This window comes from Capsicum annuum, chromosome 2 (assembly GCF_002878395.1).
Source record: "Capsicum annuum cultivar UCD-10X-F1 chromosome 2, UCD10Xv1.1, whole genome shotgun sequence".
In the NCBI taxonomy this organism is placed as follows: Eukaryota; Viridiplantae; Streptophyta; class Magnoliopsida; order Solanales; family Solanaceae; genus Capsicum; species Capsicum annuum.
Window position 1 is genome coordinate 139,120,929 of NC_061112.1, and position 18,367 is coordinate 139,139,295.

The 18,367-nt window shown below is 36.8% G+C and overlaps 2 protein-coding genes across 2 annotated transcripts; one reads left to right on the forward strand and one right to left on the reverse strand.

The window, feature by feature from the left end:
* Positions 1-1,927: 1,927 nt before the first annotated feature.
* On the forward strand, positions 1,928-9,996 carry LOC107859898 (V-type proton ATPase subunit c2). Its single transcript, XM_047407190.1, has 3 exons — positions 1,928-2,260; positions 2,338-2,623; positions 9,539-9,996. Exons 1-3 carry the CDS (start codon positions 2,182-2,184, stop codon positions 9,669-9,671), a joined length of 498 nt encoding a protein of 165 aa, XP_047263146.1. The 5' UTR covers positions 1,928-2,181; the 3' UTR covers positions 9,672-9,996.
* A 2,688-nt stretch (positions 9,997-12,684) lies between these two features.
* LOC107859899 (probable LRR receptor-like serine/threonine-protein kinase At4g36180) lies at positions 12,685-16,381 on the reverse strand. The gene is given in 2 exon segments (XM_016705051.2): positions 12,685-13,585; positions 13,587-16,381. Coding segments are annotated over 2 exon segments (3,411 nt in total). The 5' UTR covers positions 16,217-16,381; the 3' UTR covers positions 12,685-12,804.
* Positions 16,382-18,367: the final 1,986 nt, after the last annotated feature.

Genomic DNA, 18,367 nt, shown 5'->3' on the forward strand with positions numbered 1-18,367 from the left:
TTGAATGACTTGATAGTGTAAACAAGTCCTTGTACTGATAGTTCATAACTTAATAGGTCATTAATTTTGGTGAAGAGATTAATATTCATTTGTCTTCATCACGTACAGCTTTCTTCTTAATTTAGGGGCTTGCATGTGTTGTGTTATGTTAATTTTCATATTCTTTTATTGAATTAAATGATTTTTTTCGTTCACCTTTTTCTCTCCATCACCGCTCACTCTCTCCACCCCTTTGCCAATCGTAAAAGTATCCTGCTAATTGATTAGTTCTTTCTGATTTCAACGTTTCAATCATTGTTTTGTAACAAAAAATTAAAAATTAAAAATGTAGAGCTATTTAATTTAAAGAAGAATAACATAAACCTTAACATATTTACAAAAATTTTCATCCTTACAAAAATTCTAACTAATTATGAATCTTCATTGGATATATCAGGAGCTAAATATGCGTCTCGACCGATCTAAAATCGAGATTTTTATTAATTATGCAAAATATAAAAAAATTTCTGTAATCAAGCTCTAAACTGTCGAATTTATGTTGTTTAGTTACCAACTATTCACAAGCTTATTCCATTAACAGCCCACGGCCACTATAACCAAGAAGTTCAGCCCATTCAGCAACAAAGGTCCAGCTTGCAGCGGACGGCCCAATTGAAGTATTTAGTTTGAAAAGAAAACAACAAACAAATGAAAATGATTAAAATTGATTGAATTATAGCCTATTGTTCAACCCAATCTAATCCCACTTATATTCGGCTAGGCAAACTTTGGATAGATTAGGTCATTGACACACACACACTCTATTAACTCCCTCCAAAAGTTGTTCTAACCAGTTCATTTAAATGTTTGAGTTTCAACACATTTAAATTTGAGGAATGAAGAAGATGCAATTACCTCCAGAAGTTTTCACTATTGTTTGTCAATTATTTAGCAAATCATCTTCTATTTTAATATCTCTTGCAACTTATGTACCTTTTAGATTAGATCTAAACGTTTCTTCTAAGAAAACTAAGGATCTTATAAGAGATTGTTAGATCACAATTTAAAATTTCGTAGATGTTAGACAATAGTCTTAATGTTTTATCAAACTTAGTTGCTATATTTGCACAACTTATTTTTAAAAAAGTGAGCAATTCCAAACAATTCATCCGAAAGGCTAAAGGCTAAAGAGAAAAGGACATGGACCGACAATTTTCAAAATAATTGACCCATATTTGGGTCATTGGACATTCATGGTCAATTTGCCCAGACAAAATCCATATTATTTTATTTCACAATTTGTGTCATTTTGATCCAGGTAGTTCAAATACTGTTCATACACATATTGATGTAATTCATATGTCATACTAATATAGTTTGTGGAAAAATAGGCACAGAATTCACGGGTAAAAATTGTATCATTATTATATAGAATATGCCTTTTTTAATATGGTGTGCATAGAATTTGTATCATTGTTGTATAATATATATCTATGTGTGAAAGATGCATATAGAAATTGTATCTTTATTGTATAGAATACAAATTTGTATCAGACATGTATCAAATTTCTATCAATATCGTATAAAGCTGCCTACAAATAACTTGAAAATGAAATTAAAATTCAATGGTCATTTTTGTATCAATAGTTTCATCCGAAGTGTTATTTATGTCCTTTGCTTAAGGCTACAAATTACAATGAGGCAGTTCTTAATTGGGCTTTGAAGAAATATTTTTTTAATTAAAAATTATACAAACACACAACTTATGTTTTCAATATTACAAAAAATTCTAACTCCCTAAACATACTATAAAAATTTCAATATATATACAGAATGCTATGTATATATTGACTATGTTATGTATATTAATAGAAAAAGTAAAGTAATTAAAAAAGTGAAAAGAGTTCGTATTTATGTAATTTATATGTTTTTTAAAGCGCCAATAAAGAAGTAGTATCCATAGATGTGGCCCATGCAATTAGAGGCCCCTATTATGACAGCTTCGAAGAAGTTTCGTGCACGACGTGTCTATTGAATTCACAAAATAGAACGTGTGATTGAGAACGACGGTAGAAAGAAGCAGACAAGTAAACGAAACCAGAGCCGAAGACAAATACAACAAGGACAAAATAAAAAAAGTTCGTCTTCGAAATTCCGATCGATCACCGGCGAAATCTTTGAGTCAATTCCGCCGATAAAACAATGGCATCAGCTTTCAGCGGCGATGAAACTGCCCCCTTCTTCGGTTTCCTCGGCGCCGCTGCAGCGCTCGTTTTCTCATGTAAGTTGCATAAAAAAAAAAAAATAACCAAGCTTTTCTTTTATATTCGATTCAATAAATTATGAGATTGATTGTAGGCATGGGAGCTGCTTATGGAACGGCGAAGAGCGGTGTAGGAGTGGCGTCGATGGGTGTAATGAGGCCAGAGCTTGTGATGAAGTCAATTGTGCCTGTTGTTATGGCTGGTGTGTTAGGTATTTATGGTTTGATTATTGCTGTCATTATTAGTACAGGGATTAACCCTAAGACCAAATCGTATTACCTTTTTGATGGATATGCGCACCTCTCATCTGGTCTCGCTTGTGGTCTCGCTGGCCTTTCCGCTGGTATGGCTATTGGAATTGTTGGTGATGCTGGTGTTAGGTAATTTCTCTGTCTCATGGTCTTTCGATAGAAAAAATATCCTCCTTTTGGAACTAAATGCATTGGGAATCGATGTGTTTGTAATGTGTTTTCTGCAAAATTATACAATAAGTGCATCTTAACTGAAGTGAATCGTTTTGGATCTTTACTTAAATGGAATTGTCGCCTCTTATGTCATGTAAGGATTTTAGAACTTATATAAATTTCATATTATTGGACTATCTAGTAAGTTGACCTTGTTTGTGGGTATGTTGTCGAGGTGTTCTACCTTAAGCATTAGATTCTCTTTGTTGCTTTTGCTTCTTAAAGTGCCTGGATTCTTATAAAGGTCTGAACTTTGAATGTTATCTGAAGTTTGGTGAAGGACTGGATTTGTTGTAAGACCAACAACAAAATTTTTCACCGTTTCAAAAAGAGTGACTTTGTTGTGTGAGGGCGAGTAAAAAGGTTTATTACAAAGATTGTGTAAAATCTTTATCATCCAAAGAACTAAGGTAATATGAGTCGATTTTTTACTTCAAGATAGTGCAACCGTAGAACATCAATCTCTTTTCTTACTTAGTATCCATATGGACAAAGCATACTCTACTACTCCCTCCGTTCAAAATCACGTACCACTTTTTAACTTGGCACACTTATTAAGAAAACAATGACTGGTGTAGTGACTTTACCATATTACCCTTATTAATTGGTATTAGTTGAAATTGACCATTTAGGATTTCAAAAAGTCTTAGTAAATAAATTGAGGGTAAAACAGGATTTTTTTTTTTTTTTGTCTTTTTCTTGATATGCCAAAAATGATAAGTAAAGATGGAAATAAAAAAATAGAAATAAGTGACAAGTTATTTTGAACGGTGGGAGTATTATTTCTCACATAAGGAAGAGTTAGGACTTTAGACAATTAATCAAGGTCGATACTCATTATTTTGGAACGTGTTAGGTAATTTTTGTACTTTCTAAAAGTAAATTTATGTGTTTTACTTCAAAGAAGTGAACACTTCTCTTCTCCTACTTTCGTCTCGTATGTCGCTTAACGCCTCTTAAGTCTTTTCAGTTTTTTGCATTTTTTGCTTTTAAAAATACTGAATGTAGTCAATAGTAATCATTCTACTTTACACATTATTCCACCAAAGAATTTAGTTGGAACTTTCATTTCAATTAAAGAGTTTTGTGTTCTATGATTATTTTGTCTTTCTGCTAAGTGGTTTTGACTTCATTGAATTTGCTGGATCTAGAAAATTGTAACCTAATACTCATGTTTGTGGTAGTGAGATTAGAAGGATGAACCCTGTAACTTGGATATTTCAAAGTTTGAAGTGTGAGATCCTACAACAAGAACATACCCAGTGTATACCCACAAAGTGGGGTCTGGGGACGGTAAAGTGTAAGCAATCCATACCACTTACCTTAGATGAAGTAGGGAGACTGTTTCCAATAGACCTCGGGTCATGAAGTGTGAAATCCTAAAACTAGCATAAAAGTAACCAACTATTTGAGATGAAACTTACTGTAATTTATCACATTGTGCCATGCCAAAAAGCAAGATGTTACCTGATATGAAGTGGAGGACCCTTTTGTTGCTTTCAAATGAATTTTTACAATAACAAAACCTAGGTTCTGTTGCCTTTTCTTTAGGAAGACATCACTCCCTTTGTTCCACATATGCAGCTCCTTTCCATTAATGAACTGCAGATGATTTAGTTTCCACCTTTTCTAGAACTACTGCAGTAGTTATTTTGATAAAGAAATAAAATAATAAGGAAATAAAAGCTTATAACAAAAGTATTGAGCAGAAGAAGTTATAGAACAAGAACAGTGAAGGAAAATAAAATAGCCGAAAGTTTTTTTTGAATGAAAATATGGCGACTGAAATTACAAGAGAAAACAGAGCAACTTTACTCTGTATATATAGACTCCTACTACAAATATAAATCCTAAATTTAACGTTTTATTCCACCTAACTTACTCCTAAAATTACTAACTTCCGGGCCACTTTATAAGGTGAACAAACCTCACCTAGTAATAATTTTGACCTGGTAAATGCAGTAAACTAAATAAGACAGTAAGTTGCACTAATTTGTTACACCCCCTAGTGCAAGCTCACGATGAACTACTCCCAGAGCATCTCGAAAGTATTGAAACTTAGACTTCTCCAAAGCTTTAGTGAATATATCCGCAACTTGAGCGTTGGTGCGAACAGTTGTCAGTTCAGTCTCTTGACTTAAGACTTTCTCACGAACAAAGTGATGGCGGATCTCAATATGCTTCGTTCGAGCATGAAAAACTGGATTTGACGCAAGTTTGATGGCACTTTCGTTGTCTCAGTTGATTTGCATAGCATAGTCTACTTTCTGGTACATATCATTGATTAGCCTTTTCAACCAAATGCACTCTTGTGCAGCCATGGTTGCAGCAATATATTCAGCTTCAGTGGTAGACAAAGAAACAACATCTTGCTTCTTGATGCACCGAGACACCACTGCTGACCCGGTACTAAAACAGTAACCTGAAGTCGAGCGACGATCATGTGTATCACCTGCCCAATTTGCATCAGTAAATCCACTCAATAAAAAAGTATCACACCTCTTGTACCTAAGTCCATGACTAAGAGATCCTTTCACATAGCGCAAAATCCTCTTTGCGGTATTTAAGTGAGAAGTTGTTGGATTTTGCATAAATTGAGAAACAACACCAACAGAGTAAGATATTTCTGGCCTTGTGATAGTCAGATAAATCAAACTTCCAACTAGTTGTCGGAACTTTATCGCATCCTTCAAAGCCTCACCTTCATCCTTCTTCAACTTGAGATTTGGCTCCATTGGAGTAGCCTTTTCTTTCGACTCCCCCATGATGAAATGTTCTAAGAGACTCTCCGCATAACCTTTCCGAGAAACAAAGTAGCCTCGATCTGATTTTTCCACTTCCAGGCCAAGAAAACATCCAATTTGCCCCAAATTTTTCATCTCAAAACGAACAGACAAGTCTTTCCTTAGATTTGAAATTTCTAATTCATTATCTCCAGTTATTATCATATCATCAACGTATAATAATATCAGGAGATATGCATTTGATTCTAATTTTATAAATAAACTAGAATCTGACAGATACTCTAAAACCACAAAAGATAAGGTATTGAGCAACTTTACCATACCAAGCTCGTGGTGCTTGCTTGAGGCCATATAGAGCTTTCTTCAAACGACAAACATGACGTGGAAACTACTTAGAGACAAAGCCATGAGGTTGCTCCATAAATACTACTCGATCCAACTCTCCATAAAGAAATGCATTCTTTACATCAAGCTGCCACAGTTTCCAACTTTTGAAAGCAGCTAGCGAAATAAGTGACCTTACCTTCACCATCTTCGCTACCGCACTAAACGTCTCCTCATAATCCAATCCATAGTTTTGAGAAAATCCACGAGCAACTAGACGAGCTTTAAACCTATCAATGGTACCATCAGATTTTTTCTTCAAGCGAAATACCCATTTGCAAGTGACTGGATTGCATTTTTCTGGTTGTGGTATCAATTCCCAAGTTTCATTCTTGTCTAAAGCGTCAATCTCTTCTTGCATCGCTCTTTCCCAATGTGGACAGCCCTTTGCTTCTTCATAACTTAATGGTTCTTCCGTAGTTATTGCTCCTGTAAAGAAACACGAGGTCACAGAATAACTTTTTAGTTTGACCTCATAATCTTTGAGGTAGTCCGGTTGCTTTTTCTCCCTTGTTGACCTTCTTGCTACTTGTTGTTCACCATTTCCTTTCCTTGAAATGTTCTGACTTGGAGATGCAACTTCTGAAATATTCTGACTTGGAGATACACTTTCTCCCTCTTCACTACAAGGTGATAACACATTTACTTTAGGAAATAATAACTCCATATTAACTTGATCATCACCCAGAACAATAAGCTTTTGAGAAGAAAACGATGACGTTTCATCAAATACCACGTCTCTAGAAATGGTAAACTTGTTTGTCTTTGGATCCATGCATCTCCAGCCCTTCCTATAAGAATCATAACCAACAAATACACATTTTCTTGCTTTCGGATCAAGTTTGGTTCTATTAGTTCTGGGAACATAAACATAACAAGTAGAACCAAAAGCCCGAAAATAGTTCACATTTGGCTTCTGACTATATAAAAGTTCAAAAGGCGATTTCTGTGTACCTGGCCAAGGAGGCAGCCTATTTGTCACATGGCATCCACATTGAATAGCTTCTGCCCAAAGCTCTTGAGGAAGATTCTTGTCATGCAGCCATGAAAGACAAACTGAAGTAAGATAAGCAAGCGTTCTTTCCGCAACTCCATTCTGGTGAGGAGTATCTGGACAAGTCATTTGACGAAGAATTCTGTTGTCATGACAGTACTGGAAGAAGTCATCTGACATATATTCTCCACCATTATCACTACGAAGATATTTTATCTTCTTCCCGAACTCATTTGCAACAACATTTTTGAACTCCACAAACTTGGATAATGCTTCATTCTCTCTTTCAAAAATTTCACCCAAGTGAACCTTGAGTGTTCATCCACCAACACCATAACATAGCGATGTCCGCTATAACTTGGTGTTCTTGTTGGTCCCATCAAGTCTGTATGAACCAATTCAAACAACACGGTTCTCCGATTTGATGACCTTTTGAAAGGAAGACGATGAGATTTTCCATGTTGGCAGCCTTGACAAATCACGTCTTCGCGTACATTCTTCAAAGTTGGCATGCCATCTACCAACTTTCTAGAAGAAATCTGCTGCAACATTTGGTAGCCTACATGACCCAACCGAGCGTGCCAAATTGCGGCACAATCAGTTTGGCTTGTTTTCTTTACATAAGCTTCACCTGTTGACATAACAAATAAAGAACCTTTCCTCTCGCCAGTAAAAATAATATCAGCAGATATTTCTTTTACATTTTCAAGCACCTTCACATCAGTAGGACCAAACAATACATATTTTCCAGAATCAGTAATTTGAGGAACAAAGACTAGATTTTTCTTCAAACCTGGAACATGATAAACGTCCTGCAACTTGATACTTTTGGATTTATCATCAGCAACCTCAATCGTCACAACTCCTTCTTTTGCTACTGGATATGTCGAGTTATCTGCTGTGATAATGACTTGATCTCCATGATTTTCTCGCATCTCCGAGAATAGAGAATCATCTCCAGTGACATGATGAGAGCACCCTGAATCAGCGATCCACTCTTCCCTCTTATTGTTGTTAGCATAATTGACAAAATCTTGTGCTGACTTTTGTTCAACAGCTTCGATGCTAAAACATTGTTCCCATTTCATTTGCTCATATCCGTCATTGGTGCACGCAACATTGGCGTTAGAAAGTTTTATTCGACAGTTTTTCTTGATGTGCTCAATTTTCCCACATCTGTGGCACTTCTTGTTTTTATGTGAATTTCCACCTTTTTCCGTGGTTGTTTCTTCTTCTTTATTTTTGTTCCAAGTTGATGTATTCTTCTTGTTCGACATCTCTTTAGAAAGTAGAACGTCTTCAGTTTCAAGATTCTTAGCCATTTGTTTAGCTAAAGCTTCTTGATTAGAAAGCATGTTCTCCAATTCCTCAACAGATGGTTGTTGCGGCCATCCTTGAATGGAAGTGACAAAAGGACCGTACTCCTTTTTCAATCCACGAATAAGATAGCGTCGTAGGCGCGACTCATTAATCTTCTCTTCCGGATCAATCTCTGAAATTTCAGCACAGTACTTTTAACTCGCAAAAAGTAATCTAAGATAAACATACCTCCCTGTTGTAACATTGCCAACTCATTCTCCAATAGTTGCAGCCTTGCTGTATTTTTCTTGGGAAACAACCTTTCGAGCGTGTCCCAAACTTCTTTTGGAGAGACAACATCACGAACATGATCAATAAACTCCTTGCTGATAGAAGTCCTCACAGCAAAGAGTGCTTTTCCGCACTTGATCTTCCATTTCCTTCGTGATTCGGCATTCTCAAGAGTATTGGCTGGTATTATTGAATCAGTTCCTACAATTAAATCCCACAGATCCTGACCTTGAAGGTATGCTTCCATACACATTCTCCAATACTTGTAGCTAGTGCCTATAAATTTTTCTATTCCATATTGAGTATTTCCCCCGTTTGAGGCCTCCATTGCTACAAACGACAAAAGCTTTCTCTTCACACTTTTCAAACTTCTCCAACAGAGTAAACTGATAGACAAGAAGATAGAAAAGAAAAAAAAATTCCTCCCTTCAACCTGGCTTTGATACCATATAACAAAAGTATTGAGCAGGAGAAGTTATAGAACAAGAACAGTGAAGGAAAATAAAACAGCCGAAAGCTTTTTTTTAATAGAAAATATGGCGATTGAAATTACAAGAGAAAACAGAGCAACTTTACTCTGTATATATAGACTCCTACTACAAATATAACTCCTAAATTTAACGTTTTATTTCACCCAACTTACTCCTAAAATTACTAACTTCCGGGCCACTTTATAAGGTGAACAAACCTCACCTAGTAATTATTTTGACCTGGTAAATGCAGTAAACTAAATAAGACAGTAAGTTGCACTAATTTGTTACAAAGCTGCAGTATTTATCCTTGATGTGAAATCGAGTTATAAAATATGACTCATCATGAAATAAGTGTACAACTAAATCAACTTTAGCGTTGCAAACTACTATTATCATTCAGAAATATTATGAAGATGAAAAATATCTATCTTTAAACAATTTATTATCATTGTGAAATAAAATCCTTCTTTCTGCAATTCCCTCTGTTGCTGCTATATTTATGTTCTTAGCAGGGGTGGATCTTTTATTTGATAATTAGATCTAGTACCAATCCATTGCTTGATTTAAAGTAGCATTATCTTCTCAATTTTTCTCATATGCAACTATGCACTCTGGTCCTATATACTAAATTATTTTCATTTTCCAGAGCAAATGCACAACAACCGAAACTCTTTGTTGGTATGATCCTGATTCTTATTTTTGCCGAGGCGTTAGCTTTATATGGACTGATTGTCGGCATCATCCTTTCTTCCCGTGCTGGCCAATCTAGAGCAGAATAGAAAATGATGTATTTCCATATTTATGATGGAATCTTTTTGCATCACTGTGCTGGCAGTTTCATAACCGATGCTAGTTGTTAGGTGCATCTTCTCCTTTCCTTTTCCTTTCCTTTTTCGTCACACATTGTGTGTTCCACTGGTGATTGTAGATTTTGAAGCTGTCTTTTCCCTGTATGCGACCAAGAGAACGTTCTCTCAATTTTTCCATTACTGTAAGTGCAATGATGAGGAGCATCTTGTTGCTTGAATGCTGATACAGTTGTATTATTGTTGGAATGTATTGATACACCCGAATATATGAAATCCACTTTGATCATTGCTATAATTGCCTAAGCAGTCATGCAATACTCTGGCTTTTAGTATATTGTTTTTTGCTTTGCTTACACCGACTTTTACCTATTAAAAAGGCCGAGTGAGCTGTGCATGTGAAATATACCTATTAAAAAGGCCGAGTGAGCTGTGCATGTGAAATATACCTATTAAAAAGGCAGAGTGAGCTGTGCATGTGAAAGAAACTTTATGCATATAGAGTTTTGATGTATTGAAGTGGGTCTGTGATGGAAGACGGAAAGAGCAATAGAATAGACGTTTTACAGCCTGAGTTGGGTTGCTTTTGGGTCTGTGATGGAAGACGGAAAGAGCAATAGAAAAGACGTTTTACAGCCTGATTTGGGTTGCTTTTGTGTTATTTTGCATCCTTAGAATAACATCTTTTTCTGTTCATGGCTTCTTTACCGGCTAAGCACGGCGTTAACATTTCTTCGCAATACAATAAGGATCAGAAATTTGCTGTATTACATAAATTATGTTTACTTTGAATATGAAGATGCATATTTTCAATGGCGACACTTCATGTAAGATTGACATGATTGCGCTAGAGGCATGTTCATTTTGTTAATTTTTCATGTAGCTGCTTTGATGGAACTTAACCAAGAATACCGAGGGATATGTTCTCAGAAGGCCTATTACTCGCAGGCTGCAGCCCATCAAGGTTGGGATATTTGGTGCATTTCAATAGCGAACTAACTAGCTTGAGTGTCTTATTTATTTCGCTTCACTGGGGAAAACAGGCCTTTTGAAACCTCAGGACTCGGGAGGGTAAAATTAAATTTTCTAAAGCATTTTTCTTTTAGAGGATACAACGTTGGTTAGATTTCCGTTTAGTTAATGGGGGCCCATATGGTAGTCCTGTTCATCAAGACTAGAATAAATGAAAATAAATCACTTTGTGTTTTGCCTCTGCTGAGAATTAAAATTGAAACCTCGTGATGCATAACCCATGTCATTGACCGTTAGACCACACCCAAGAAATTAATGTTAAAAACTTTCTGATTGAATTTGCCCGTGTCATTGGTGCAAATAGGATTCTTATTTATCTATGCTCTGTTTACGTGCCCTTTTATAACCATGTGTGTTTTTCCACTTTATTTTCTCTTTGCACTATATATTTGTAGAGGACTAATTTGTTCAACTTTATTAAGCTAAACCATTCAATATTTTGGTAGGCAAGTTTGCTGAAATCAGCTTTTCATCATAAGTATAGCAGGATTAGTTATCATTATTTTTTTTGGTTAATGGTGGTACCCATTAACACTCGGGCACTCAATTATTTCATCTGCAGAGATATCAGCTAACTTGGCTCATCAAAGCTTACACTTTTTCTTTTTTCTAAAAAAATAATAACAATTTTGGTCTCTGTTGAGTTTTTAACCTCACGGCACCCAATGTTGAATTCAAATTTGTCGACGAGTTTTGATCTATCTGCTTAAACATTCAATTATTGAAAGACTACAACATTATTGCAACGTGTAGCACTCTCGGCATTGAAAGAGAGAGTGCTGTGACGCTCTGCTGTTTGAGAAATACATATTACTATAATACTATACTAACACCAAATAGATGCCTTAACGGTCACTGCAGCTGATTTACTGATAACAACATGATTAAAACAGATCTCAACCCCGTGCATTTACAAGCATGCTATTATATTTTTATTACGGGGAATCATTTTTATGTCTTGTGGGGAAAAAGGACCTCAACATTTACCTACTTCCTTTATCCCAGTGACAAACCAAAGCCAAGCTAAGTAGAAATTGGCTGTAATTATTCACTCAAAGGGTGGAGCTAGACTGCTAGACCTCTCGCTGAAATCACATTATACTTATACAAGGTCAATTATTTTTCATGTATATATAAGAGACCGTGAAAAGACTGCCTCTATTTATGGGGAAGACATAAAAACAAAACACCCCACAAAATGTTGGAAATGAATTGATTATAGTGGGTCACCATCTCAATCATTTTCTTCCTTTAGTCTCTCTCACCCTGGTCATTTCCCCCACAAAATCCCAGATCCCTTGACCTTTTGATTCCTCAACATCCTTGTCCATTAAACTGTAGGTAGGGTAGAGGATTTTATTTGTCACCTTCCTACCTTTCATTTTCCTTTCTTACAACTCCACAGAAAAACTTGTAGTACTATAGTTAAACAATACCCAAGTCATAGTAGTATTCAAACTTCATTAATGCAACAGAAGAGAAAGATTTGAGTAAAATAAAATGCACACAACTTAAGGTAATTCTTGGAAGTAGTATATATTCTTGTTTTTGCCATAGTCTACATATAATATTTTATACATTCAACGGCTACATTTTTCAGTAACTCAAGAGGTACTCCACCTTTTAAGTATTTGACAGCCACGTGATAGAATAGAACCAGACTGGTATTTCCTGGCTTTTTTTGTTTGTTCTTTGGCGGGAGAGTCATGTTTGGGCCCCTACCCCATCACAACTGTCCAAATCATTTAACTCAACAAACACTGTACTTTTTTCACTTTGACTTATTAATAGCACTACATTTGGTCCCCTCCAGCCAAAGGAGAGAAATCCCAGCCAGCACGGCACGGTGGGGGTGAAGTGTTTTAATACTTAGGATAAAACAAGAATCAATAAAAGAGGCAATAAAGAGAAATATTGTTTCTCTTTTACCTTAAAAACCTACAAAAAAATTGCATGGAAATTGAACTGCTAGTCCTAGCTACAGTTGCATTGCATTGCGTTGGTAATTCAATCTCACAACTTATACAAAGCTAACAATAAAAAAGGAAAAAGGATTAGAATGAACCTCGGGGATTCAGGCGGGTGAAGGTTGGCATGTGGGGTCGGCTGAAGACGCGATATCAGGGCCCACACGGCAACCTTCAAGCATGAACACAATGTCAGCCATGGTGGGTCGATCGAGTGGGTCAGGTGCTGTGCATAGCAAGCCTACTTTAATTCCTAGCAAGAACTCTTCCCATTCTGATGATTCGGGGTCGAGTTCAAGCAATCCTGGCTCTAATAGTTCTGAAATTTGCCCTCTCTGCAATTGCCTCTTCACCCATTTCACTATGTCCTCATCTTGTGTGAACATTAGTGGCCTTTTTCCTGTTAGTAATTCCAGCAACACAATGCCAAAGCTATAAGCATCTGATTCTCTTTTGGTTTCTCCAGTTAATGCTGCTTCTGGGGATATATAGCCTAGCGTACCAACTGAAGTTGATGTGGAGGGCTCAGTTGGTGTGGCTACTACAAGCTTGCCTAGGCCAAATTCTGAAAGATGAGCTTCAAAGTCTGCATCGAATAGTACATTCTGCAGCTTAATATCTCCGTGAACCATTGAGGACGAGTGAAGGAAAGCCAGGCCTCGAGCAATGCCAAGTGCAATGAGGTGGTGCATTGGCCAGTTGAGAACATGACCATCTTGGTGGGACGCTTCTTGGAGCAGTGTTGCAAGGTTACAGTTAGGCATGTAATCATAGACAAGTAGTCTGAGGTTAGGCGGACCAGCATAGTACCCACGTAGAACTGTTAAGTTCCTGTGCTTCACCTTGCCAAGTGATTCTGCCTCTTTTCTGAACATGTTCTCACTTAGATCCATCTGAAAGTCTACGAATCGAGAGCACCATTCCATCGTTGTAAAAGGCCTTGTAGACCACTCCATAATGTGTTCTGCTTAGCACATGTTCCTCGTCAAATTCTCTAGTTGCCTCAATTGTTTCAACGAGTGTGATTTTGTTATTGAACATAACAAGTTTGGGTCCACCATTCTCGCCACTGCCACGACCACCACTGGTCCTTGAACTAGCCCGTGCAGGACTGTGTTTTTTTTCTCCAGCTGCCTTCTCTTTGAGCTTCCTGCGCCACCTCAGGAGGTTGTAAGTATATAAGCAGCAACACGATAAAAGAAGAAGAGCTCCACTGGCAGCCACCGCAATGAACATAATCAATTTATTCCCACCATTACCAGATGTCTCACATCTTTCCAATGGCTCCCCACACAAACCCTGGTTGCCAGCATAATCCAATGAGTTGTTAAAACGGGAGCCCAACATCACTGGAGTCTGGCCGACCAAATTATTGTTTGACACATTGAAACTCACCAAGCTAGAGAGCATGGTTAGATTAGCTGGAATTTCTCCACTGAAGTTGTTAGTAGAGAGGTCAAGGACAGTTAAGTTTGATAACCTGGATAGCGACTCCGGTATGTTCCCGGAAAGATGGTTCAAGTCTAACACGAGTGATGTCAGGGATGAACAATTGGAAATATCTATCGGGACTTCACCCGTTAAATTGTTTCTACCCAAATCCAGCACACTCAAGAGGGAGAGACGTCCTAGATCAGCAGGTATTTGGCCACTCAATGAATTTGAGTGCAGATCTAAGTCCTCCAGAGCAGAGCAGTTGGCCAAATCAGGAGGAATTGAACCATTTATGTGGTTGTTAGACAAAGAAAGTACAACTAATGAGGTCAAGAACCCAAATGTAGATGGTATATGGCCAGAAAGGGAATTGGAAGAAAGATTCAAATATTGCATACCCAACAAGCTACTGAAACCTTCAGGAACATTACCAGACAACTTGTTTTCTTGCAAAGATATAACCTGTAAATTAGGCAAACCAGCAAGATCAAATGGTATTTCCCCTGAGAAATTCTGTCCACTCAAATCAACAACCGTTAGCTTATACAACGTCCCAATGCTAGAAGGAATAGTGCCTGAAAAGCCATTTTTACTCAGATTCAGAACCGAGAGCTGCTGAAGGTTCCCAATACCAATTGGCATACTACCAGAAAACTTGTTTCCACTGAGATTCAATATGCTTAAATTGCTCAGACTCATTACTTCCTCGGGCAAACTTCCGTTGAGACCATTTCCTCCCAAGTTCAGATTTTCGAGATTAGTCAAATTTCTAAAACTAGAAGGAATGGAACCCGAAAACTGATTTCTTCCCAGTGATAATGTCTTCAAGCTTCTAAGATAACCTAAAAACATTGGAATTTTCCCCGTCATTCGATTCCCTTCAAGATCAAGAACCTTCAAGCTGCTACAGTTCGTAATCTCAAACGGGAGACCAGCTTCAAATGAATTGTTTCCCATTCTCAGTAACTCCAATCTCCACAAGTTCCCAATGGCACTTGGGATTTTCCCAGAGAACAAATTCCACGATACGTCCAACGACGTCAATGCAGAATTGTTCGTCAAAATCAAAGGAAACTCACCATGTATTTGGTTGTGTTGAAGATCCAAAATTTGCAAGGAACTAAAACATTTAGCTGACTCTTGCTTAACAATATCCGTAAACCCATTGAAACCCAGCTGAACAATCCTAAGGGAAGGAGGATAAATCGAAACATTGCAGAACAATGAAGCTGGCAAAGAACCAGACAGATTATTATGTGATAAAGATATCACCTGAAGCTTTGGTAAAGCAGCAATTGCCGCTGGAATAACACCTCTAATAGCATTTCCTTCAGCACTCAAATGAACCAACGACGAACAGTTAGCAATTGCCGAAGGCAAAGTTCCAACCAAGTCATTATACGCGAGCCAAAGATACTGAAGCTGCTGAAGCCGACCAATGCTCGCCGGAATTTCGCCGGAAAAACGATTGTAAGAAAGATTAATCAAAAGCAACTGAGACAAATCCGACAAGTACCTTGGAATATCTCCTGTAAACAAGTTTGACGAAAGATCAAAGTATCGCAAACTCCGAGGAACCTCTCCGGGTATTTCACCGGACAACTGATTTCCAGCAACATTAAAGACTTGCAAATCAGTAAGATTAAATATCTCCACCGGAAGTTTACCGGAAAACGCATTTCCCTGTAGAAAAACGGAATGCAGAAGGGTACATTTCGATAAGGAAGCAGGAACAGTCCCGTTAAAGGAATTAGAACGTAGGCTTAACTTGCGCAGCATGCGTAGGTTACCAATTTGGTTAGTGAGTGGTCCAGTGAGTTGCAAATGAGGGAGACGAAGTTCAGAAACTTTGCCATTAACGCAGAAAACTCCGCGCCAATCACAAGGAGCAAAAGGTGAAGAAGAATCCCAGTCGGAAAGTGCAGTAAGTGGATCATGAATTCTGAGTTTGAATGAAGTAAGAGCTTGAACTTCCGAAAGGGTTTGTGGGTTTTGCTGAGCAGAGCACAATGTAGAGAGAAAAACAAGAAAAAGAAGTAGAAAAGCAGCCATGAAAGAACAACAACAAGAAGAAAGTAAAAGCATGAGAAATTAAGAAAATGAGTTAAAGGGATTGCAAATATGATGAGTGTAAATAAATGGCCATAGGAGAGGCCACCTAAGTTACACACAGACACACAGTGAGAGTGAGGGAGGGATTCTGCAGGTGCTTCTGAAGGAACTCTTTTCAAAAGAAAGAGGGGGCGCGGGGGGTGGGAGGGGGGTGAGCAAATGGGTTGCTACTTTTTAGCCTCTTATGGGCTGAATCATCTGGCCCTCTTGCTATCTTATCCTTCCTAAAGTATAGAAAATACACAGTAAGTACAGGAAAGTCATTGGTTCTACAAATCAATCTACTATTAGTATACTCTTTCTGTCCTAATTTATGTGGTATTTTTTATTTTTTGATAATCTATTTAACTAATTTTTGAACACCTTCACTATTATTAATTAGTAGATTGAGGTTCGAGTCATAGTGAACAGTGAATGACAACAGTGTTGATCTTCCTGCTGAGATGGGACGGAGAAAAAAATAATTTTTAAAATTAAATTAGATTAGACCAATTCAGTTTTTTAAAATTAAAGCTTCAATGTTTAGAAACTGTGAAAAAAAATTATAAGATTGACTTTTTTTCATGTTAATATAACGAAGGTTTATGCATCATAAAATCTTAGTCTATATAGTTTGAACAAAAAACAAACCACATAACACATAAAGTGTTCACATATGAATAACTGTTTATTTTTTTTTTTATTTGACTAGATCCACATGCTCTAGATTTGGTTTTTTATTTTTTAGTTTCATGTATACAATATTTCATGTTGCTATATTAGACTATCGCGTGCTGTATTACTTTGTCAACTTTCGGTTCTTGAAGAGACAGTAAACTACTCAAGAATTTGAGTGGGTTTTATTTCAGTGGAGTGTTTGGAGAAAAGTTGTGTTTGGACTTTGGATTAGCTTGTGAGAAAATATTTTGCTTAATATTTTATTGGTGTTCGAGAAAATCTGGGTTGAAGCTGTTTTTTAGAATCTTTTTCTTTTTATAATTGGATAAATTTTTAGAAATCAAAAGCTATCTTTTAATTGAAATAGTACTGTTTATAGTTTTTTAAAACAAAAGCTGAATAATTGTTCCAAGCCTAACAGGAAGATTCGAGATTGTAATAGCATATATGACTAATAGACCTTTGAACATAAAGATCCTTGTGGCAAAATATTCAAATTTGATCCCAAATCAGTGCATATACTAAATTAAAACTTGTCCAAAGTATGAGTTGGTGGCATTATTAATTTATTATATTGAAAAGTAAAGCGAGTATTCAAAAACGAAAACAAATGCACAGTAACTCCTTTGTAGTTGTGTTTGTTTAATGCATATATTGAGACATAAATTATAGTGTCAATGGTGAGCTGTAAGATTTAAAATATTCTTAAAGATGTGTTAAGTACCATATCAATGCTGCCCTATTTTATTGTCCAGTTAAAAATTTCGGTTTTTACTTTATTAGTCTCTTATTTTTTATCTTTTCAATTTTTATTCCTAATTTAGCTAAATGTGGCGATTGATACTTTGTACTTTTAACTTTTGAAATGTGAGCTAATCAATGGAGGTGAAAAAAGAAAGTAGACAAAATCTCTAATAAAGGATTTTGTTTTGGGTATTAGTTTTTTTCTTTTTTAACTGGATAGTTCAAATGTTAAAGTGTGTAAATGAATTACTGTACAAGGCAAATTTCTACTTTGTTGACTCTTGGTTTGGGAACTTTATTTGCCTTGTGAGCTGGTAGGACCACAAAAACCGATGCACAACACATAGGCAGATGGGTTACCCCAACTTTTTGAAATATGTTTAGGAGTAGGCTTTGCGGGTTCCCTGTTATGTTTTCTTTGCTTTTTTTTTATTTGAATTTATTATATTTGAGCCAAGGATTTTTCGGAATCAGCATCTCTATTTTTTTCAATGTGGGACAATTGATTCATAATAATCGTCTTAGGTCCAGGCCACCACTCCTGGGAGCGCACAGGCCACCCACTCTGAGTCATGGCCCAACGCGTAAGACTCTCAATGAAACCACCAATGTTATAAACCAAACGGGAAAGCCCAACTCAAAAGACTAGTCTAATAGGTGTGAGAACTCATTTGACTTATAATCCCCTTAGCATTTTTCTATTTTTTCAATGTGGGACAATTG